Source organism: Lepidochelys kempii, chromosome 7 (assembly GCF_965140285.1).
Source record: "Lepidochelys kempii isolate rLepKem1 chromosome 7, rLepKem1.hap1, whole genome shotgun sequence".
In the NCBI taxonomy this organism is placed as follows: Eukaryota; Metazoa; Chordata; order Testudines; family Cheloniidae; genus Lepidochelys; species Lepidochelys kempii.
The window spans coordinates 77544261-77569970 of NC_136386.1; the positions used below are offsets into that span (position 1 = coordinate 77544261).

Genomic DNA, 25710 nt, shown 5'->3' on the forward strand with positions numbered 1-25710 from the left:
TAAGTTGGGTCAATACTTGGTTGGAAATATTCCAACCCCCCGACCCCCCTCAGGTGTTGTAGAAAATGATTGGTAACAAAATAAATAGTGAACCAATGCCATGATTTGGTGGTGGTAGGCATTGCATGGCAGGATCTGTTCGAGAAGATATAAAACTGATGGCTGACCACTTATCATTAGCTCAAGGACACAAATCACAACAGTAAGTGTTAACCACAATGTCATCCTGCTATATTCCAAATGAGTAATTACAGCCTTCCTACAGTAATTCTTCGGTAAATTCAACTGGTTGAGGTAGGTATTCACTCTCTCTTCATCTCTCTTGATAAAATTAACATGGCTCGTATTAAATGGATAAAAACTGGCTAACTTATAGGTCTCAAAATGTAATTAAACAGGAAATCCTCACTGAGCAGGTGTGCTTCTAGTGGGGTACTGCAGAGATTGGTTCTTGGCCCTACCCGATTTCAACATTTTTGCCAATGAAGAAAGAAAAAATAGTCACTGATAGTTTGAAGATGGCACAAAAATTTGGAAGAGTGGTAAATAATGAAGGGGACAGGTAATTGATACAGTGATTTGGACCATTTGGTAAACTAGGTTACAGCAAACAAATATGCATTTTAATATGGGTAAATATATACATCTAGGAACAAAGAATATAGGTAAGGTTATGATTTTTTCATGGAGGTTACAGAAGTCATGGAATTCGTAACTTCTAGCAACCTCCATGAATTCAGCCTTGTCGGCCGGGAGCTGTAGGGTACCCTGCCGCCAGGGGGACCCTGCAGCTCCCCATGGCTACTGGTACTGGGGGCCCCCCAGAGTTCTCAGCTGCCGCAGCTCCTGGCTGCCGTGGGTGGCGGGCCACAGGCAGCTTCAGGCAGCAGGGGCTCCCCGTAGCTCCAAGCTGCCACAGGTGGCACTGTCAAAGCTGCTGGCTGCCACAGGTGGCGGGAGGGCCAGAATTCCGAGCTGCCGCGGGTGGCAGGGGCACCCTGGAGCTCCGAGGCAGGGGACCCTGGAGCTCCGAGCCCCCACAGGTGGTGGGGGTCCCCAGAGCTCAGAGCAGCGCCCACAGCTGCCCAACCTCTGCAGGCTGTATGGGGACCCTGCAACTGGGCTCCCCATTGTGTTAGGAATATTTTTAGTAAAAGTCAGGGACAGGTAACAGGTTTCCATGATTTTTTTTTTATTATTGCCCATGACCTATCTGTGACTCGTACTAAAAATATCCATGACAAAATCTTATCCTTAAATATAGGCTATAATTACAGAATTGGGGAGTGTGTCCTGGGAAGCAGTGACTCTGAAAAAAGGTTTGGGTGTCTGGTGGATAATCAAAAAAAGAACAGGAGTACATGTGGCACCTTAGAGACTAACAAATTTATTAGAGCATAAGGTGGATAATCAGCTGAACATGAGCTCTTGGTGTGATGCTGTGGCTAATGTAGTTAATGCAATCCTTGGATGCATAAATGGGAATTTGAATTCAGAGTAGAAAAGTTGTTATATTTGGCATTGGTGTGACTGCTGCTGGAATTCTGTGTTCACTTCTGGTGTCCATGATTCAGAAGGATGTTGATATATTGGAGAGGGTTCAGAGAAGAGCCATGAGAATGATTAAAGAATTAGAAAGCATGCCTTACAGCGATAGATTCAAGGAGCTAACGTACCAAAGAAAAGGTTAAGGGAAGACTTGATTACAGTTTATAAGTACCTGCATGGGAAACAAATATTTGATAGTGGGCTCTTCAGTCTATCTGAGAGAGGTATGACATGATCCAATGGCTGGAACTTAGCCAAGATACAAACCCATGCTCCAGGTTTCCCTAAACCTCCAATTTCCAGAAGCTGGACTGAATGTCAGAGAATGAATCACTCAAAATTGCCCTGCTCTGTTCATTCCTTCTGACACATCTGGCACTGGCTGCAGTCAGAGAGAGACACAATACTGGGTTACAAGGGCCATTGGTCTGATACAGGTGGCCATTCTTAGGTTCTTAAATTGAAGCTAGACAAACTCAGACTGAAAATCAAATAATTTTTTAACAGTAAGGGTATTAAATCATTGGAGCAAATTACCAAGGTCATAGTGGATTCTTCATCACTGACCTTTTATAAATCAAGATTGAATAATTTTTCTAAAAAGATATACTCTAGGGATTATTTTGTGGCAGTTCTATGGCCTGTGTTATACAGGCGGTCAGACTATATGGTCACCTTAGAATCTATAAATATGAATCTGCTGTGTAGTGCTGACTGTGATTGGTGTTTAAAGGCTTCCTTTCAAGAGGTGACTGTGAAAGCTTGTGAAAGATTTGGGATCTCTGGATGAAAGGCACTATGTAACATGTCAGTTATTATTATTAGCCACTTTATATTTAGCTGTCCAAAATTTGTTTCTGTACAATTTATTAACAACATCTTGTTTTTGCCCTAAATGATTTAAATGAAAATAGCTATTGCCCCACAGGCTGTATACTGTCCTTAAACTAGGTTGAGCATGGGACCCAGGGTTCCTTGGGTGAAATCTTGGCCCTAGTGATGTCAATGGTAGAATTCATGTTGACGCTGATAGAACCAGGATTTGATCCATTATAAAGATCTGCTAGCTCAGTTACCTGACTGCAGTGTGGCCCCTTCCTGAGTGACCTCACTTGGGAACATTTAGTAAGATAAATATGAATGCAGAAGAAAATTAGCACAATTATACTGGTTAGAGAGCTGTTAAAAGTTTTTAAAAAACATTGAAGGAAATGGGGTTAGGTGAGGAGAAAATGGATGGGGAGAAAAGCAATGTGAATGTGGGGGTGGGAGGAAATTTGTGCAAAAATACAGAAATGGATAGGGGACGGGGGGCTCGTTTTATGTCCTGGGCCCTGTAACTCCTGACTACAGCCCTTGTGACCAGATGAAATTCTTCTGCAAGATAATGTTTATTAGAAGATAAATAATTACATTTTAATGTATCCACAAACTGAAAATATTTGGCCATATATTTATATTTCAAGAGGGGTTTTCCTTTGGCTTTTGGTAATTATTGAGGGAAGAACAAACTTTGTGACAAATAGCTATCTGGAGCTATTGAATTCCCGTGAAGCATTAGATCACTTATAGATGATTGCATTGATTTATAATGGGGAAATTTTTAGCAGATCTTGCTGTCAAATGCTAATATGTAGCTAAGTACACTAAGCCCAATATAAGCGTCTTTGAACTTTCTGAATTTTGGTGTAATGGCCCTATTCATGCTTGCTTTCATTAAGAAGGTGTAGTTCAAAAGACCTCTTTTGAGGGGACTAGATGGCATATTGGGTTAATATATTAACCTATTACCACTTGAGAGTAGACTTCCAGGTCTAGCTATTGTCTGTCACAAAAAGAAAATGAGTTTGGTCTATACTATACCCCAGCTCTATTTTGTGAATATGTCAATACCGCTCAAATGCTTTCTTTGCATTTCTAAGCAGTCTCTGCTTAAGAAGTGCCCAGGGCTGAAGCTGTGGAAATACTAGGGATCAAAATTAAGGGCTTGCTCTACATGGTGGGGTAATGCACACTTACAGAGGTGTGATTGAGGAGCCCTAATGTGTTGTGCATTAATTGCTCTGTTTTGACCGTGGTGGTGTGCATTAAAACTGGTTTCAAACAATAATACACTAAAACGCATGAAGGAGCTTTTAGTGCATACTACTAACAGGGTCTACACAACCCCAGTTAGTGCAACACATTAGTGCGCTTTAGAAATAACACCCCTGTAGTGTGCATTGCTGTTTCTTGGAGACAAGCCTTAAGATGCATCGGCAATAGCTTGCTTGCACAGTGCCATTCCACATTATGCCTGGCTCAAATCACTGCAATTAATCCTTCACTTTGCAGCATGAATTTTTCACCTCCAAATTTTAATAATGCAAAAATTCTTGTTGACATAAAAGGTATGTGTTGAAAATTGACTAGATTTTTAGTGTTGTTATGAGGAGAGAACAATAGATGGCCAGCTGTAATTTACAAAAATTCAACGCAACTCACAGTGGCCTATAGTATTTGTATTTTCTGGGTTTTTAAAAATAATATATGCGTCCAACAAAACTTTTACTTTTAAAAATATTAGTGCATCAGCTATATTGGAAAAGGCTGAAATTGTTCAAATGAGCTCAGTAAAACAATTTGAACTACAATTCCCGGAATGCTCATGAAACTGACATACCTTCATATTCTTAGTCATAATCCATCATTCTGATTTCAGATCGATGGGTTATGACTTTCTGATGTCAGATCTGTGAGTTAAGGCTTTTTTGAGTACAGCTTGCTATCCAGTTATTGCCTCTATCCATATATTATAAATCATTATTTCTTCACCATGCAGTCAGCAGTTTCTTTTTCCTAATATTCTAAAGCATACTTGTTTAGTCTTTGTTATGTTCACAAATGCTGCACATTGAGAAATCAAAAATGGTGAGTGCTTACCTAATAAAAATATAAAACCTCTATCACAACAAACAGTTTATGGAATATCCTGGGTTCCTATTTCTTGTTGAAATAGAGAGAATTAAATTTAGGTTGAAATAACTCATCTCTGACCTGCACAAATAAAAACAATAATAAATTAGCACAACAGTTGTGGTAGATATCAGATTTATTTTAGTTCACACAGCTAAGTTTCTTGAAAGATAACACTTTTTCTGATAAGGTGATCTTTATAAGGTAGATCTTCTTCTGGATTAAATTTAGAGAGACAAGGTGGATGAGGGAAATCTATTGTTGGACCAACTTCTGTTGGTGAAAGAGAAAAAGTCTGTTGCACCTTCAAGAGCTGAAGAAGAGCTCGTAAGCTTATCTCCTTTACCAACGGTTGTTGGTCCAATAAAAGATAGATTACCTCATCTGCCTTGTTTCTCTAATATCCTAGGACCAACACAGCTACAACAGCATTGCAAACAACAATGGAAGATATCTGATTACATTTGACATTTTCTAGTGTGCTGGTTTAGGTCATATTGCGTATATATCAGTTGCTATTATACTGGAGTCCCGTTAGATTAATTCCTTATAGAGTAATAAACTTAATTTCAGTGCACGAAATTGTAGAATACAATAGAAAATGGATCTCATAAAGGTATGCATGAGTTACATTAATACATTTTATATGTGCCAAATCAAAACACTGGCCTTGGAGCACACATCTTATTAAAAAGAATATCTAGCAAAATAAAAGATCACCTGTTTCCACTGCAGTCCTTACATTAAGTGCAACTGTACTCTGTTGGGTTGTGACCTCAACAGGTTTCTCAAGTTAAGGAGGTTTGGACCTGATCTGTATTTGGATGGGAGAAGTCCAGATTCTACAGCAGCCTGAATTTTCTTTGGTGTTGGTGATTTTTCATTGTGCTACTTTCCTCTGAATTGCTATCATGAACACATGTCCAAATGTTGTGCTAGTGGTCACTGTGCTGCTGTTAGAGGAGACTAAAAACCAGAGAGGCAGTGTGGTCTGATTAATCTAGGACTCCAGACCTGGGTTCTAGTTCTGGCCCCATCACTGACCTGCAGTGCTTTCTCTTCAGAGGCTATAAACAACTGTAGGTGCCAGCAGTTACAGGTTACCACACAACTCTTTCTAAGCAAGCACATTTATTCTTAAGGTGTAAGCATTGGAGAGTAGACATTTAAAAACAATAAAAGAATGTATACATATGCTTAAAAAGCTTCCCAGAGGTCACCCCAAATCCAGTAGATGTCTGGACTAGTAGATGTTAGTCCTTCAAAACACACAAATGGGTTTTCCTCAGGGTTACAAGTTCATAACTGTCTCAGATTCAAAGCCAGACCAACATAAATAGTTCATTTTTTCCCCCTTATGCAGCTCAGGCCTTTGATCTTGGCCTCAGGTAACAGGTGATCAGCCAGAGAAAGAGACACTCCTCGGGGCATAGCTTCAAAAGGTTGGGGTTTTGCAGAACCAGAGCTTTGGAATTTGCACTCCTGTCCCCCTAGATATTTCCCAGGAAATCCTCTTCACATGTTGTTGTCCCAAAAAGTCCATTCTTGTATGGCATGTTGTTCAGTGTAGTCCTTTGATCATCTAGGCCTTACACCACATCTCCCCCGTACAGAGGTTGCATACGATTCTGGCCCACAGTATTATATAAACTTTGCATATAGTAGAATGGAACCGAAGATACTTGATTCAATAAGAATTTCAAGGATATTGCAGGAAACTGCTGTATCTGCGACACACACACACGTATATCATCCACAGAGCGTGCAGAGGTGTATACCACAATTGTTCATTAAGTACCTGTTACCCAGATGCAACTGAGATGTGTTAACTGGTGAAGATGTGCAAGCCATTAAAAACATAGGTTGCTTTTCAGATCCCAAGCTTACCTTGTAGTTGGAGGGGTCAGGGGGGATGTAACAAAAACTTGTTACTTGGAAATGGAGTAAATTTGATCAGAAAATCATTGAGACAATAAGCATAAAACTCTGCAAAGTCTGGCTCGGTACACACCTGCTCGCCAAAAGACGTCAGAAACATTTTAGCTAGAACTCTGTTTAAACAATCTATAATGTGGTTACTTACCACACTTATGTATGGTACATGGGGCCTAAGTATCTGTCTCTCTGCCTTTCTTGTTACCTACAGATTTCCAAAATGGTAAAAATCTTGTGCCAAAGCCTGCTCACAGGATGTCAATGGCAAAAATCTCCTTGACTTTGAATTTCCTGCCAAATGCATTAGACCGCTAGATGGAGACATAACAGTTAATCTTGTACATTAGAGAGTTCATAGATGATCATCAAATCTACCAGCTGCTGCCTGCTCTTTCTGGGTAGCTTGCCAGCTTTCTGGCAGTATGTTGACTGGAAAGCAGACAGTGATGCACTTTGATCGAAAAACTTGTATGATGATTTTTTGGTTGTAATATTATTGTTTTTTAAAAATGATAAAAGAGATCAAGATGTGTATCATGATCAAAGCATGCTTCTGTCTGCTTCCCCGTCAGCAACTTCTAATTTATAAAAAAAAAATCAGATTGCTGATTACTTTCTAGACAAAGGTTTGTGCTTTCTCTTCTGTGCTCTGCCAGGAGATGCTGCAAATGAGAAAATTAAAATGGGGGGGGGGTTGGGATGGGGATGGGAGCTAGTAAAACACCAATTGACATATATATTTAAAGAAGACAAACAATTTTAATAATTTAAAGAACAAGTTTAGTTGCCAAAAAAAATTGTTAAAACTTTTAAATCAGCTGCTGACTTCATTCCAATATGAGCTGAGGAGCTGCATATGATGTTATTGTGGTATATGTAACCTCCTTCCATTGGAAGAGCTTCTACTAGGGTGGAGTCTTGAGACTAATTTGCTGTAGATGGACAAAAACATGCACTTAGGATATTTCACATCATCAACAAATTTATTTGTGGTTTTGGAGCCTTATTTCCTAAATGGGGCCTCTTGTCAATCTGTAGTTTTTCCATATGGAGTTCTGCAGGAGATATAATTTATTAGCATGTATAAATGATATAATGAGCTCCTGGAAGCAATACTTGCATGTATAAATGCTGCAAATGATACTATGTGTAAAATTAGAAGCCATGACCTAAAAATTTGGCCTTTATATTTGGCATAGTTGTTTCTTAGCTTGTGTTATTTAGTCAAGCTTTAAAATGCCTTAGTCTAATATGATAAATAGCAGCTGCATAGGTGCACCCTGGGATGGATACATTCTGTGCGTTGGAGAGAGAGTATGTCTGTTGATGCAGGAATGAGTATTTCTAGCTGATGTAAAAGACCAGCCCAATGCCAATGATGGGAGTTAGCACAGTGGGATGATGGCCCTTGGTGGGGCTCTTTGGGTATGTCCACACAGCAATTAAAAACCCACAGCTGACCCGTGCCAGCTGACTTAGGTTCATGGAGGTCAGGCTAAGAGACTGTTTAATTGTGGTGTAGATGTTCAGGCTCGGGCTGGAGCCCGGGCTCTTGAATCCTCTGTGGCGGGAAGGTCCCACAGCTCAGGCTGCAACCCAAACCCAAATGTCTACACCACAATTAACCAGCCCCTTAAGGCTTGTCTACACTTACAGCGCTGCAGCTGCACAGGTGCAGCTGTGCTGCTGTAGCACTTATTAAAGATGCTACCTCTGCCAACTGGAGAGCTTATCCCATCGATGTGGGTACACCACCTCTGAGAGGCAGAAGCTATGCTGATGGGAGAAGCCCCCCCATCAGCATAGCACTGTCTACACCGGGAGTTTCTGCACCCCTGAATGATGTAGTTATACTGACATATGTTTGTAGTGTAGGCCAAGCCTTAGCCTAAGCCCCATGAGCCTGAGTCAGCAGGCACGGGCCAACTGTGGGTGTCTAGTTGCAGTGCGGACATATCCTGTGGCACTAGAATAATATAAGTATATCAATAATTTCATACTCTGCCAATGTTAGATGGGGAAAGGGCTAGAGCAGGAAAACCACATAAGGGAAAGAGGCATTGACAAAGTGCTTCATAAAATTATTAATTTTATATAAATAAAATGTACGGTAGCCTGTCCAGGTTGATAGAGGATTATGTAAAAGGGTGGCTGGGTAAGCCAGAGGAATATGATGCTTCTCAAACCACTTTTTTGAATGGAGTCATTGGCATTGGTTATGGGGCTGTTGTTTTACCTCTGGAGAATTTAGTTTAAATTTTGACTTGCATCACAACTGAAATTAATGTTGATGGTTTCTTTCAAGACACTTACTCACCTGACACAGATTGGCACTTAGGGCAGTTAATGCTTAAGACAAATACAGGATTCCAATAGCAGGGGTGGTTTAGCTCAAGAATAAAGTATATAGGCGGATCTGTAAAGAGGAATATGTTCACTTTCATTCACCCCCTGGCCACTCCAGTAGCCATCCCACCTCTTCTCATTAGCTGCTTCCCATTTCTCCCTCATTCATCTCATTGAGCCACCGCACAAGCCTTTTCTCCTCCAGAAGACTGATTTTGTATTGTGCTTTTCCCACCTTTCCTTTGCTGTCTCCAGCCGCCCCCCCCCCGCCCCCTGACATTTGCCTGCCTCCAAATCTGTTCCCTCCTCAGCTTCTCTGGCCTGCAGTCTTGACATGACTGGTGTTCCTGATGTGGTTCCCGTTTTGATGGTCAGGTTGAAACCCAACAGCTCTGGTGCTAGGCTTTGTCAGGGGTGCAGAGCTTTAGCATTCAATCCCCTTGGCTGTCTTCTCATAGCCTAGTATCATTCAGGTAATGATGCAAAGTACATTTCTTTTGATTTACATTGGATTAACTGTGTTTGTTTTATGTTTCATTTATCTGGAACTGAAGAGCATTGCTGCCATGGTAATAGGTGCTCTCAGAATGAGTAAATAATAAATTCTTCTGACATTTTTCCTCCAGAACTGACCATGATGGAGATACTGCTCTAATTGTAGACACAACTGTCTTCACACCCCTCATAATCATTTTCTCTGCCAGTCCATCTGTCCCCAAGGATACTGACATGCATTTGATTGTGGGGGGTGGGAGGGGAATATCAAGATTCAGATTTAATCTTGTAACCTTATCCACTTACATGATCTTATGAAAATATTTCTCACCTTTATATGGTTACTGGGAATATTAATTTATAAATGTAAAAAATACAAAGTCCCTTTAAAGTGTTAAACATAGAGTTGTAAAATATGCATCTAGAACAAGGTACAATTTGTATATATCAAGGGCTTTTTTCCCTTTAGAGTACATCACAAACTTTATCTATCCAGTCACTAATCTCAAGAGTCAAGGCTTCTGCCTCAGTGCTATGGTGATGCTTCGTTGAACTTTAAATCTCCATAATTTTTGACATAGAACTGAAACTGAAATGTTAATGCTTGAGATTACATGTAACAGGCGTACAGTGATAAATCAAATCATTTGAACATTCAGTTACAAACAAGGATGTCAATAACAAAATCTTTCACTTATAGTCACTTAGAAATCCAAAGTGGCCAACAAACAGAAAATATCTACAAACACAGCCATTTTAAATGCCACATTCTCTGCAGCTACTAAAGATTAAATTTAGTATAATTTTAAAGCTCAAAATCTTTGCCATGAATCCCAGGTTGAGATAAAATTCTACATGATTATGAAGATCTTGTGCAAACAAATTCAGCTGTTTTTTTTTTTTTTAAGAATGGAGATTAAATTACAGTTGGTGGGGGATACAGACTTAAGTGACTGTTATGTTTAAACTCAGTTCAAGGAAAAATTATTCTGTTGGAAATGGTTTCTTCCATCAGAAACCATTACAACCCAACAGAACTGGAAAATGTCTTCTCCAAAACTTTCCAACCCTTGTTGGAGAGAAGAAAAACCTTCTGATAGGAGATTCATACCCTCTCAATAACTATCTCCAATCCAACCAGACTCACAGCATCCAAGGTGCGGATAGCTTTGGCAGCTAACCAAGAGGAAGTTTATTTCCAATCATCCACCACGGCAGATTTAACCCAAATTTAAATTAGTTTTTATGTTGGTAAGTGGTCATACTACAAAAACATAGCCCGGTCCATAACTACAGTTCTATTTAACATAAATTGCAGGAACATACAATACAGCTTAATCAACCCCCAAATACTCAACTTACTTTCTGACCCAACATAAATAAACTGATGAACATGTACTATAAAAGTAGAGAGCCAGTTAGTATTGGCTTGCTTATAGTGGGATGTAAAGTAGGTCAACTTTTTATATGGTATACTGAACCAATGGTCTCTTTCAGATCAAAAAAAATATGGCTGGAGTTCTTGACTTAGAATTTATACAGCAGCCCAACTGTCATGAAATACTGATACCTTGACAATCATTTTAAGATTCGTATTTTTAAGCTATGTATTTTATTTTGTTAAATTGATGAGTGTTGATCAAATATTGTAGTCTGAAGATGGAAACTGGTAATACCCCAAATTAGTGTCACATGCAGAGGTGCAACTTAAAATCTGTAACTTAGAAATTTTAGAGGATAACTGTTTCAGAGTATACATCCATGAATCCAGAAATGCATGTTAATAACTTAATTTTAATGATACAAACATGAAAATAAGTCACTAAAACAGTCTCTAGTCAATTTTCTGATAAAATAAACTTGTTCTTTCATTTGTGATTAAAATGACCTACGGTAAGATTTTGTTTGAACTAGGTGTTAATTAAAAATATGGAAATGGATTTAAAACACATTACAGTTCACAGAGGAAGAATAATAGCAACTGATCTCACAACCGGGCCTGTTTTGAGATGTTTTTAAAATATTTACTGGTTGTTTTTCTGCATGCTTGTTTCCAAAGCAAAATGTGATTCCAGTAAAAACAGAAACTGAATTTATAGTCCACAGGACAATTTGTTGTTTTAACAGAAACTTACACATTCCAAGGCAAAGACTTAAGCCAATGCTCTTTATATTTTATGTCTAATAGCACAGGATGCAACATTTCTGTCCTTATATCACCCTATATCAGAACATTTTTATAGTGCAACATATTAAAAAGAAACACCATATTGCACTCTTTAAATCACATGAGCAATTTGTACATCCTACTAGCTTAAAATCAATATTATGTTTAGTGGTTTTTTTAATGCCAACTTTTTAAAAATTAAACAACTATTTTACTTATACATCAGCTGAGAATTAGTTGAGGAGGGTAGCGTAATGATACTGGATCCACCCATGGGCTGAGAGGAATTTAGACAATTTGTTTCCTGGCCATTTGACAGTTGGAGGCGGCTGCACACAATGCATAGTTTGTTTGGTTTGGGTGGTGGTTTTGTTTTGTTTCATTTTGGGGCAGGAGGAGTTGTGTATGACCACTCTTGAATGCAGAGAGTGCTCTAATCAGAGGCATAAGATAAGAGAAGAATGTACTATACATTTGTATGACAGGCAAGGCCTTGACATTTCACAGAATAGGTGAGCTGGTGGAATCTCTGTCTAGCTTCAGGCAAAAGCTAGCCACTAATCACAGAATCAAAAAGTCCCCCTTCTACAGTTTGGTTTTATTAGCAGAAAGCCAATTCCAGAAGAACATGACATGAACTTCAGCCTATGCCTCTCAGGGTTCTTCCCTCACACTTGTAGCATGTTAGCTCTGGATGAGGGTCACTAACACCTCCCTTATAGTCAGATGAAGTCTGAGAAGCTGCAACTGCCCCAGTGAACCGAGAGTGAGTAACCTGCAGCTCCGGGCACAGTTCTAGTATCTGCTACTATGGTGGGCTCACAGGAGACAAATGTAGTGCCACCACATTTTTTACACCGAAGTATTCAAAACGTTGGTAGGCCTTTGTACAGCTAAACTCAGCAGGTACGCGGGCACATCTGTTTGCCATCTTCCCTTTCAAGCAGATAGAAGTGAAGGGAGTCTTCGCTAAAGGTATAAATCCCTCCTCTGACCTCACTGACTAACTTGTAAGATATAATCAATATATGTATCTTAAATCCTGCACTTACCTTGCACCAGACTTCCCGTGCGATCAGGCATCTTGCTTGCAGTTCTCTGTCGTGTTCTCCATTTGCTACTAACCCATCCCCTAAGGTACTTAAACTCAGAAACCCGATGTAGGAGCAGGCCCTCATTGATGATATTCATCTGTCTTGGTTCCGTGTGAATCACACACCGGACTTCAGGCTTTTTTTTTTACTCATTTAGAGACAAAATGTGTTAGTTCCCTGTTCCAGGTGTGAATCACCTGGATGAAGTCTTCCTCACTATTAGCCATTCGTGCAATATTGTTTGCATAGATCATCTTTGTCCCACCTTCTCTTTGAATTTGCTTAATTATGAAATCCATCAGTTATGAATAGTAATGAACTAAATGCTGATCCCTGATGGAATCCAGCCTTCACCTTGAAATCTTCCACTATACCAAAGGCCAAGGACATCTGCACTTTTCTCTTAGAACCATCATACATTAACATTATCTGGACAAGATCCTCCAGTACCTCATAGAATCGTATCAAAGGCACCAGCAGTCAACTTGGTAGTTTGTTGAATGCTTTCTCCAGTTCAAGGAAAGCCCAGCCATGCTCTTTTCCTTTCCAGCTTCTTTTCTACCAGCTGTCTAACAATGAACATAACATTTGTCTTCCTTTTTCCTTTTCTACAACCAAACTGCTCCTATCTTCAAATGGGCTCCACTATTCTGCAGATGTGACCATCACATCTAAGAGATTCCCTCTAAGAAAGAGGTTCTCAAACTGTGGTCCACTAGTGGTCCGCGAGCTCCATTCAGGTGGTCCACGGATAGTTCCCTCTAAGGTGCGAGCCTGGGTGGCCGCATACAAACAAATGAAGGGTCACCCACCTAATTAGTGGAGCCATGCAGGCGTGGCTCCACTAATTAGGTGCCTGGCCCCTGAGAAGACACACGTAAGGTGAGTTGGTGGCCTTGGGGGGAATAGGAGGTATGTGGGAGGGGGTAGTGAGGTGAGAAGAGGGGGTGAGGGGAATTTGGGACATGCAGGGCTGCTTATGCTCCAGGGCTGCGGCTGCTGGGGAGAGACAGCCCTCCTTCCCAGCCCCAGCTCGGCGGCTGCCACAGCAGGGGAGAGAGGGCACATCCATCACACTAGAAAGGTGGTACTACTGGTATTAGAATATAAGTTGTGTGCTTTTATTTGTAGAACAAAAAATGTTGTTAATTAAGGGGTTTTTTTTATATAGTGCTTTTATCCAAAGCGCTTTACAATACTTAGCTAACTGTACAAACAACATTTGGAAAGACCCTCAGCAATTTTCAAGAGGTCTGTGGGAAAAAAAAAGTTTGAGAACCACAGCTCTAAGAGTTACATGCAGTGTGACCAACCTCTCTCAAGGCTTTGATAATTTCCATCATGATTTTGTCTGGACCTGCTGCTTTTCCGGGTGCCATCTTCAGCAGTGTGTCTTTGACCACTGCCTCTGACAGATTATCAATATCCATAATTATTAATTGACACTGGTTTAGTGTAACATATAAAGAGTTTGCATTAACTAGATTCACATAGTATTCTCATAGTTACATATTGTGTTTCTCATCACAAGCAGTCTGCCCCCACATCTTTACAAATGGTGTGTTTCTTCCATATTCCTTGCTTTTGTTTCTTGTCCATGCAACTGCATATATTTTCTTTTTGCCAAGCTGAGGGCAGTTGTTCAATTCATACAGTTCATCTAAGGCTGGTTTTGTCACCTTTCTGACTGCTTGCTTTGCGGCTCACCGGGAAGCTTTATAGGCAACAGTTCTTCTGAAAGGTTATTTTCCATCACCTAGATGTAGCTACACATGCCATGTACAAATTTAATGTCTTCTAAATTGTATCCTATGACTGGTAAAACATCTAAGTTTTAAAATGTTTGGACGACTAAGATGGACATTTGGTGTCCAAATGTCCCTAGATTTTTATTTCAGATATCTCTATCTCTGTATATAATGAACAACTCTGATTTCAAACCAAGAATGTCAAGGCTGGCCTGCCAGTTTGTAAAAGTTGTGCCAACCACACATGCTCTGTGAGTCTTCATCTTCAGGGAGAGTATGCGTCCATATTAACAAAATCCTGCAACCTACATTGGAGCCAGCTTCTGTGCTTTATTTGCTGGCAGAACTTCCGTGAGAGAGAAGGGGGGGATAGCAGTAAGTAGTTTGCAGGGTTCAAACACACAGGAGCCATGCTTTCTGGTGTTAAAAAAAAAACAAAAAACAAACAAAAAAAAAAACTCCTACAACACTGTACATGACTTAAAGAGGTATTACCTCAGTTTTGCCAACTCCAAGCGTTTGAAAATCATGAGTCAAGCCCCAAGAAGTCATGGTATTGACTTAAAAATAATAAATGTTGGGTTGCCTTCTGGTTTTTGAGCCTCAATGATTTATATTTGCAATCTTTTCTCAAAAAGAAAAGGAGTACTTGTGGCACCTTAGAGACTAACCAATTTATTTGAGCATGAGCTTTCGTGAGCTACAGCTCACTTCATCAGATGCATGCCGTGGAAACTGCAGCAGACTTTATATATACACAGAGAATATGAAAAAATACCTCCTCCCACCCCATTGTCCAGCTGGTAATAGCTTATCTAAAGTGATCATCAGGTGGGCCATTTCCAGCACAAATCCAGGTTTTCTCACCCTCCACTCCCCCACACAAATTCACTCTCCTGCTGGTGATAGCCCATCCAAAGTGACAACTCTTTACACAATGTGCATGATAATAAAGTTGGGCCATTTCCTGCACAAATCCAGGTTCTCTCACCCCCCTCCCAAAAACCACACACACAAACTCACTCTCCTGCTGGTAATAGCTCATCCAAAGTGACCATTCTCCCTACATGTGCATAATTAAGGTGGGCCATTTCCAGCACAAATCCAGGTTTTCTCACATCCCCCCCACCCCCATACACATATGCTGGATTTGTGCTGGAAATGGCCCACCTTAATTATGCACATGTAGGGAGAATGGTCACTTTGGATGAGCTATTACCAGCAGGAGAGTGAGTTTGTGTGTGTGGTTTTTGGGAGGGGGGTGAGAGAACCTGGATTTGTGCAGGAAATGGCCCAACTTTATTATCATGCACATTGTGTAAAGAGTTGTCACTTTGGATGGGCTATCACTAGCAGGAGAGTGAATTTGTGTGGGGGGGTGGAGGGTGAGAAAACCTGGATTTGTGCTGGAAATGGCCCACCTGACGATCACTTTAGATAAGCTATTACCAGCAGGACAGTGGGGTGGGAGGAGGTATTTTTTCATATTCTCTGTGTATATATAAAGTCTGCTGCAGTTTCCACGGCATGCATCTGATGAAGTGAGCTGTAGCTCAAGAAAGCTCATGCTCAAATAAATTGGTTAGTCTCTAAGGTGCCACAAGTATTCCTTTTCTTTTTGCGAATACAGACTAACACGGCTGCTACTCTGAAACCAATCTTTTCTCAGCAACCACAAGGGCTAGACACTAACGTTTTGTTTTTTTTAATGAAAGCTGAAATTCTCATGCAATCCCATGTTTCCATGAAGGTTAGCATTACTGTGAACACAATATGAATTTACAGCTACTGTTCCAAGGTGAATCAGTACTGCGTTGATGCCTTCCGTGTGGAAGCACACTGGAAATATTTTCACTGTCCCGTCCATGATGTCTGTAATGTATTAAGAATTGGCAATATTAATTGAAAACTTGGTTAAAAACAAAGAAAGCATGTTGCAATCCAGTAAAGTGGAGGCACTATTCCTTTTCTTTGGTCCCTGAAACTGTGGCAGCCCCTGAATGTGACATTAAGAGGTGTTTTCCACAGAGGGGCCTCTAGAAAGGAAGGGTTTGGTTGCTTTCTGTAGGAGCACCCTTTTCTAGTTGCCCAAGCATTTAAATTGGCAGCAGTTGCTGGAGTAGCAAGAAAATCCTGCCTGTTGGCTAACAGGGGAGTACCTTTTGCACTGAAACAGTAAGAGGATATTTACAAGATTAAACTCAGGGGGAAAATATTTATAACTATGACTCTGTTTCTCCTTACAATAATTTATGGGCAAAATGTAGGAAAGGAGGAACACAACCAATAAATAATATCCCATATGTAAACATAATGGCTGCAGCAAATTATTTTTATTTAAAAATTAATATTGATGTTCATTAATATAAATTACCACATTTCAGATGACACTGATGTCCTTGAGGCCAGAAGTCACTGACTGATTTACGGCTTTGTGGGGGGAAATATCCTGTTTTGTGAATTTAGTTATAGCACCAAATTATTTAAAATAGCTATTTTGGGCCAGATTCATTCCTGGTGAAGTTGAGTTTCACAGTTCAAGTATTTTCTTATTGCTCAGTTCCTATAGCTGAGAAACCCACTTCTAAAATGGATTAACATAAATGCTAAGATAAAGAAAAGGAAAATAAAGAAGAAATGTGATTTATTATTCTGTTTCTTTTATGTAATTGTAGTTGTTTTCATGTGGTCCAAATTCTGCCCTTGAATGTGCATACACAACTCCCATGCAAGTAAAGAAAGTTGAGGAAAAATTTAGCCCCTGATTAGTGTAGAATTCAGTTCTGCCATCCTATTCAGACTTCATAGGTCCTATATTTGGAATGATTGTTTGGCCGATAACAGCCTTCACTCTTTTGGCTTGCTTATGTCCTCAAATGTGCACACCACATTGCAGCTAAGTAGTATAAGCAATGTATCTGAGGTGCTAGCAGCAGCAGCCTCCCCATAAAATTGGTGCTCTTTTAGAATTTTGGTGTTCCGCTTAATGCCTATTAAGCAGCTACAGTAGGCAAATTGTATGCATATGTGCTTGAAGATGGGGCTAAACTGGTGGTTTGGCCAAAAGTGTGAGTTTAGAGCTCTAGTCATTAGTTTATTCATTCCAAGTATTCTACCATATAAACCACAGACTTTCATCCCAATGATTTGCAGATCTGGAGTTAAGCATGTTTAGAGTAGCTGGTAAAATCCTGCAGATCCTGCATTAAGTGTTTTGGTCACAAGAAATCTCACTTAAGGCACTTTTTAGAGATAAGCCTGTGTGGCTCTGCAGGTATCATGTGGCCCTAAGGCATACCATTTAAATATCCACAAGTATGGTGTGTGGATTTATACAGAAGAAACAAGGAATAGTTTCTAATTTTGCTATCATTCATATATGGCCTGATTCTAAGTGTATTGAAATCAGTGGAAAGATTCACCGGTACATCACTGGGTTTTAGATCAGGTCCATAAGACAGAATTTTGGGAATATTTTTCATCCTTTATATAACGTGCACTTCTTCCTTTTGGTTAAGATTTACTACAAAGAAATAAAGTTTTAATCAGGTGGAGGAGAGTACAGTACTGTAGATGTTTTGTAGGATGGGAAAAATAATTTAAAGTTTCTTTAGGATACAAAAAGCTTGAAGCAAATAGAGCTTTGGGCCAAAATATTACATTTTCTCATTCAAGAAGAAACAAGCAACAAATGTAGATTCTGATTTTCTGCAAACATATTAGCAAATCCAAACTGACCTTAATATTAGCTTTTGCTGATTTTCAAACTCTAACATTTATTCCATGAATAGAGTGGTTCACTTCATACTGCATATGTAAATACTGCAGAGTTTTCCAGTGACTTGAATTACTGCATAAGTCAATAGCTGGTTTTAATCTCCATAATATTTTGAGAGTGGACATTTGTGCTATGACTATTAAGATATACCAAACAGTCATTTATAGAATATTAAAAACTCTTTAAATACACTATTAAAAGTTATGTCATTGCTTGTTTTTATGCAATAGAAACTTAAATAATATAATACAGTGTTGGATAAAATGTATTACAATGGTAACTTAAGCAACATTAATTTAAGTAACAGATAACATCTGGGGGAAATGTAATTCTATATTCATAACTTATGCAAAGTTAATTTTATAACCACCACCACATCTGTAGAACTCATTTATTACAATTTCTTACTAATCCTGCTATTGTTCTGTTTAGAAATATTCCTTTATACTATTTTATTATCTGTGCTATGCCCACATTTCTAAAAAGGCAGTCTGCTAGTTCTCAACAAAAAATACAAATGGCATACATGGGGAACAACATGACTACTTTTTAAGACTTTTCCATTTTTATGCAAACCTCCACTAGAAAAGAATTAAATGAAAAGTAATTGTGTACGGTTATAGGTTTAGAGTAACATTGAAACAAGTAAGTGCAATCCTCAGCTGTACCAAGGTCATACTTGGTGCAGCTGAAGGGGGATCCAAAACTGGCTCTAAACCACCTTCACCAAACTGACCTCCAGTGCAAGTTAGAGCAGCGGCTGGGCAGCTGTAACTTGTTATGGTTAGCATGGTTCCCTGGGAGCATTGCACTAGCCGGAGACTGGCAAAGCATACTGTGATCTAGTTCCACTTCCTCTGTCTCTATCACATCTTCCCTTGTCCCCAGCTGATCAAGACACCCTCTGCACTGGTGGGGCCAGCCCAGGATTCCTCCAATATGGGGGAATCCTCATCAGCCACTTTAAGGGTGGTTTAAGATTCCTTTGCACCACTGGACTTATAGCAGTCGGTGAAGATCTGACTCATTTCTGTGGCAAGTGCAACACCGTATTAGCACAAATAGATTGCATAATCCCTTAACATAATATTTTGTCAGCTTTTCCCCCATCAAACTGTTTCTCACAGGTCAAGAATTAGTGATTTAAGAAGATATTTTGAACAACACAATTTTGTCATGAGTAAATAAGTCTGAAAATAAAAAAAAACTTCAGAATTTTTCAATAAGCAGCACAAATATTTTAATATAGATCAGTGTAATTTGTCTTAAATCTATTCACAGACTTCAGAAAGTTATAAGTTTCTTTTAGGGAAATTGTAACTGTTTATAAGCAGAAGTATAATACTGACCCTGTCTCCTTCTGTGTTTTTAAATAGATTTTACTACAGAACCATTTCTGGTGTTAAACATGAGGCTTTGTTCTAAGGAAATACAAAGACTTAATTGTAGTTTTTAAAGGAAAGTATTACATTAGAAGGATTCATTTAAATGCAGTCATTGGCTCTGTGCTTTCACCACAATTCATTCATTCTAATTTTCCTCTGGACTTATTAAGAATGCAACATATAAGAAGGGACAATTCATAATGGCCCTTTCACTGCATTTTGGCTTCGAAGTATAGTGCTGCTCATAAACCTGTTATTACTAAACAAGATATTTCATAGTCTACCTTGCCACGTCAGGCACTTTTTAATATCTTTTGTTTGAATTTGTTACTGTTATGGTTTATAAAAGAAACTAGTTGTGTTGTAATTTAGTTATAATCTGATAATTCAAGGGTGTTATAAGACTCAGAACAGAAAAGGAGGGAAGAGTCCCTGGGGTCAGGAAGAAATTTTCCCCCAGATCAGACTGGCAGTGACCCTTGGGGGGGTTCACCTTTATCTGCAGCATGTGGTTGCAGGTCATTTGCCAGGATTATCTGGGTATATCTCTCTTAATCATTTCTCTCCCATTGCAGGGGCCTCAAGCACTGGTGCAATTCGGTCCCTCTTATTCTTTGTCTATACCACGTAATAATTTAGTCTCCTGTGAGTCTCATTTACTTTGGTCTCATTTTGGTTGTTGGGTTTAAATGGGCAGGTGTTGGATGGTGTTGGTGGCCTGTGATATATAGGAGGTCATGAGCTTTTGGTCCCTCCATGCCTTTAACTATGACTCTATTTAAAGGGAAACTGTAAGGTAAAACACCCCAAATAAACAAATTAACAAAAACAAAAACCTTATCTATGTTTCAAAAAACACATTCAATGATTAAATCTGAATTTATTTTAAAAAGCTAATTTAGTTTTTATTATTTATACTGGTTTCTTTTACTCTCTGATTTAGAAGCAATAGTTAGATAATCACTTATGAACAGTATTAAATTATAGTAATATACTTGAAGATTATTACATCATATAATCTTGGGGCCTGACTTGGCACTGTGTAACCCTAGTATAAGTCCTTTAGAATTATTAAAATAATGCAGTGATGAACTGGGACTTTTGACTCTAAGATACAACAAACATTCTTATTCAGGAGTGACAAATTTATATTTTATAATAATCCTCAAGGTATGTCCAACACTTTAGTTTCCAAACTTCATTATCCATGTGGATATGGAACTGCAGTGCTATGGAACCTATGGAAATCAACAGCTCTTTCCAGGTAAATTGTTCAGTTTTAAATGAGGGCCCCTGGAAGCACATGTCAGAAAGTAAACAGTGATCTGTAATAGTTGTCAGTAGGCTTTCCAATATCAAACACTTGGATGGTAACAAAAACGTACTATGTTTGTTGTGAGACAAGCATTTTGTTTCCTTTCAAAAAGTCTTCACAAAGCTGTAAGCAAGAATTAAATCCAATATTACAATGAGGTTTTTTTAATCCAAACAGAATGTGGTTGAACTTGTCAAACCAATGGATACACTTTTCCCTGCTCCGCTCGAAGAAGGTATATCTTACGATATGTATTCATCATTTATTGTGTTACCCCCAGAATCAGAGGTGGAAACTGAGGTAAGGGTTTCTTTTTTCTTCTTTTCTACTATGAGCCACCCTCCCCCCCACACACACGTTTTCCCATAGGAGCACAGTGAAAGTCACCAGTTTGATTCCTCTGTCCATCTTATGCTACCAGGGTATAATGTGCACTCAGTTTTAAGACTGAATGAAGTTGCTGTTGTTGCATTAATTGGTCAGCAAGGGAGCATGTATGTCATGTTTTCAGTCAGCCTCTCCCACCATTCCTCAGGAAACAATCACAATGTCTCAGCAGTGTGCCTTCTTTGTATTGGCCAATGAAAAGAACTCTGAAGATCTCTCCCAAATTAGAATCTCTCACATGCCAGCAAAGCACATTACTGTTGTGCCTTTGGGCTGGCAACACTTTGATATTGTATATAATAGTGGAATGTTCGAACTGAAACATTTCTCGTGGCATTTACTTTTAATTTATTAGGAAATCGATCAAGAATGTCATCCCGAAGGGCTCCAACCAGAAACAGGATCCTTGGATATAGATCCTATGGCTGGGTTCACTATTGAAGATGTTAAGTCAGTATTGGGTCAGATCACAAATGAAATTATTGGCAGCCTTCAGGTACTATTTTAGAAATATGTTCACTAATTCTAACTGTAGTTAATTAACTAATTAATGACTGTAAACTGTACCCACACTATGCTGACAAACAACACATTCATCTGCTGTAGGAATGTGGTTTAACAGGTATACATAACTTGCAAATTAGTCACCTCACATGTAATAAGAGCCAAAAATAGATTCAGTAACATATAAACACATCTTCACAATTGCTGTGTTATTTAGAAAGTATGGGCTAAATCCTGCTCTCTTTCATATCAATGGAAAAATTCCTTTTCAGTAGTGTAGGATCTGATGCAGTGAGAGAACACATGCCATATTGAATATGCTCAATATGAATTTTCAGAAACATGCAACCTTTGAAACGTATACACACACTCAATTATTATGTAGGTTCTGTATTATAAACATATGTAAGCCTAGTCTATACTTTAGTTTCTTTGTATGTAGTTACATAAGAGTTGCCCCAATGGAATAGACTATTTGACCATCTCATATTGCATCCTGCTCCATCAAGCATCTGAACATACTGAAGAGAAACAGCCAAACCTTGTTCAATATCCATTATTATTGTCTTCATTGCACCTATCACTCTGTATTAGCTGTTGTAAACAGAACATGCCATTAAAATCTTATATGGTGCAAATTTGCTCACAGTGATATACGTATTTGAATGAGAAAGTTTATTACTAACAATATCACATTATCTGAAAATTGTTTGATATTGAGAAACTGTAGTTGTACGGATTATGCATGAATGGGAAACATCAGCTGGAAAATTGACACCAGTGCAATGCCTTCCAGGTTTGATTCCGTATTCCCATTCAACTTGTCATTAGAAATAGGTGAAAAAGTCTGAGCCTGAATTGTGAATTTCCTATACATGCAAATAGAACCTGCATCTTTTCTAAGAAATTAAATACATATTTTTCTCTTGACCTTGCAGACCTTACCTTGGCAAAACTCCCAGTGAAGTCACTGAGAGTTTTGCATGAAAAAGAACTGCAGAATCAAGTGAGAAATGCATTTTTTCCATCTATTAAGCTCTGGTTACCTACCCAGAGAATAATATCCTCTTTATTATAGTAACTGTCCTCCACAGTCTCTTCTGCAACTGATTCCTCAGCTCTTTAACACCCTCCTCCCCCAGTTGCTCTTATCATTCGATTCTGTCTGATCCATATTCAAAATCCTTCCACTACATTCTTAGACATTGAACTGTGATCTTATACTCTGCATTGTTTCTCCAATGGATGTAATACATCCTCTGGTGCTGGTTGAATCAAGGAAATACCATTAAGTGTCGGATCACAGTGCTGGCTCAAAGTAGGTGTGACGGTAATGGTAGTGGACTGAAGCAGGAGCTGCCACTGGGACAGCTGATTTTCATTAAAGACATTTATCAGAGAAGGATATAAGAATGGGAACAGAAGGGCAGCTAGGCTGTGAGTGAGAGAATTAACTTGGAGATTCAGTTCTCCTCAGGAAAGTGATTAAGTATGCACCTAGAAGACCCAGATCAATGGGATATGGACTTGTTCGTTTATACTTGACAGTGGTCCAAACATAGTGAACAAGGTAGATAAGATAAGATCTGAGTTTAGTTCAAATAAGATCTGGATAAAGTTCAAATAAGAATTCAGATTTTTTGGTGCTTTATCCAAACTTTTCAGAATTTCAGAATATTTTGAGATTTGGCCATCACTGCTTGGTATGTTGGAGTATGGCAATAATAGGGATTTTAAGGTTAAAAGCCTAAAGTTTAACTGAAAAGGTAACCTACTACAAACTTTCTTAGATGGAATTCAGCACTTGATTTTAAGGACCAATATTTCTACTGGTATAAATTACATAGCTCTATTGAAATGAATATGAAGTTAATAGAGAATTTGGCCCTAAATCTATGATCATTTTGTGTGGAGACAGTGAAGTATATTTTTACCCTCTCCAGACTTCCATAGAAAACTTAAAATACTTGAAAGGACCTTATCTTGTGTTCTTTCCATTTCTGATCTATTTTTGTTATGAAACACTATCTGTTTCCATGGACATATACATCTATGCATACTGAAAAGGTTACATAAATTCCAAGGCCTCTGATATTCATGGAATTAGATCCAGTGTGCCCAGATTTCTACAGGCAGCAGAATTGCAGACAGCTTCATATTATCACTGCCAAAGAATTTGCTAAAATGTGTCTCATCCTATGTACCTTCATTGCAAATATTACATTGGCATTTAAGCACTGAAATGCTTCAGAATTCTGGAGTTCCTATGTATAATATATATTCATTATTATGTATGTGATCAAGACAGACAAGCAACATCTCGTGAACCTTGTTTTTTTATTGTTCATTTCCAATATGCTTTCTAAGTTCCAGTAGTGGGTCAGTAACATGTATTACACTAGAGACCTAATATCTGCAGCAAAAGAAAACACTGCAATAACCAAACCCCAGAGCAATTTTTCTGATTTGGTGGTTAGTGGTGAAATCTGTCTGAGAATACAGACAAATTAGCCTATCTCCTAATTTAAGGTTATATGAAAAATGGCTGTCCCAATATCACTTCCTGTTCATGGCAGACCTACTACATTGGGATTGTACACAGTAATATGATAAAGTGTTATCACATAAGTACAGGCTGGAACATCATAATGTCTGCAAAACAGGAAGGTGTGTGCAGGAAAATGTCTGTCTTTAAGGCACTATAATATGTCAAAACCACAAAGACAATGTGCAGCACAAAATAGCTCCATCGTAACCACTTTTTTTTCTGATTGTCTTCACAGACTGAGATAAACGAAAAACTGCAAATGCAGGAAGAGGCTTATTCTGTGAGAATAGACAAATTAAAATAGACCTGAGTAGCTAGACAAGAAGTGGTGCCGAGTTTTAGAGAAATCTACGAAAACAAAAGAACACAGTTGGCATGAATTTAATTATTTTTTTTACAAAGGAAACTTCTGAGCTAATGTTTTTTGAGAAAATATTCATTCAAATTTCACAACTTTACTGTCTCCTAATATCATTTATATTTACTCTATACTTAGTAAGCTAAAAGGATTAGAAGGATATGTAGTTCAAAAATATAAAAGTGAAGTCTACTTCTAAATAGCAGTTTCTGATAAAATTTTAAACTTCTTAGTAATTCCACTCCTTTGTGTTCCTCCTATTGTAAAGTACTTTTAGATCTGATTCTAGCATTCAACCCCCCCCCACCCCCATCTACAATATTTTCGTAAATTTTCACTGATGGAGATGCATATTGTTGGCTTACAATAGAGAACACCATATGAAGACATTGCGGCTATATTAAGGAGAGAATGTCATTAACATGTAATTATATATTTTTGATCTACAATTATTTTCTTAAATTCAGATTAAATTTTTTGCTGAACTTGTTAAAAACTCGAGTATCATTTAACACTTTCTGTCCACCATATTGAAATTACATAAACATAGGACTGTATCCTACACTTCTTTCTCAGACATAGCTGCTTCTGACTTCAATAGGAGTTTTGTTTGGAAATTCGTAACACTTTATTCTGACTGTATTTGTTACTTCAATATATATTAGCGTTGTTCCATATTTAGCACATATTGTATAAATGTTGGTTAGCCCAAAATGAAACCTAACTGTGTAATATGTTCTAGAACTGTTAAACCCATTCATTTTTATATTACAGAGCTCTGACTCTTTGAAAGCACTTGGTTAAATATGAATCATGCTTCTAAGGTTAGGCTAAATAGTAAATGGAATATTTGAAAACATTTTAAGCAGTAAAATTACATATTTGTTTCTCATAACATGTTAAAGAAATTATTTCGATTCCATCCACATTTTATGATGGTGAAAATACACATTAATGAAAAACCTGTCTAAACCTGATTAGGAAAGAAAATGAGTTACCTAAAGAGTCTTGTTTGCCACTCTTTCACTTGCATGGGCATATACTTGGTGTGTACAGAACTGAGACTAAAACCAGAAGGGGGCAGTGGCTGCACATCATGCATCAAAAGTAATTTAAAAAATAAATAACATCCAGTAGCACATCTGGG

At 38.5% G+C, this 25710-nt stretch overlaps 1 protein-coding gene across 3 annotated transcripts in view; it reads left to right on the forward strand.

The window, feature by feature from the left end:
* The window catches only part of CABCOCO1 (ciliary associated calcium binding coiled-coil 1), a 64604-nt gene extending 39179 nt beyond the window's left edge, over nucleotides 1–25425 (forward strand). For all 3 annotated transcript variants that reach the window (XM_073353419.2, XM_073353420.2, XM_073353421.2), the window contains 3 exons: nucleotides 20944–21066; nucleotides 21509–21649; nucleotides 24441–25425. In XM_073353419.2, the coding sequence (XP_073209520.1) occupies nucleotides 20944–21066; nucleotides 21509–21649; nucleotides 24441–24509 (333 nt within the window). In that variant the 3' untranslated portion in view covers nucleotides 24510–25425. The remainder of the gene's footprint in view (nucleotides 1–20943; nucleotides 21067–21508; nucleotides 21650–24440) is intronic.
* Nucleotides 25426–25710: the final 285 nt, after the last annotated feature.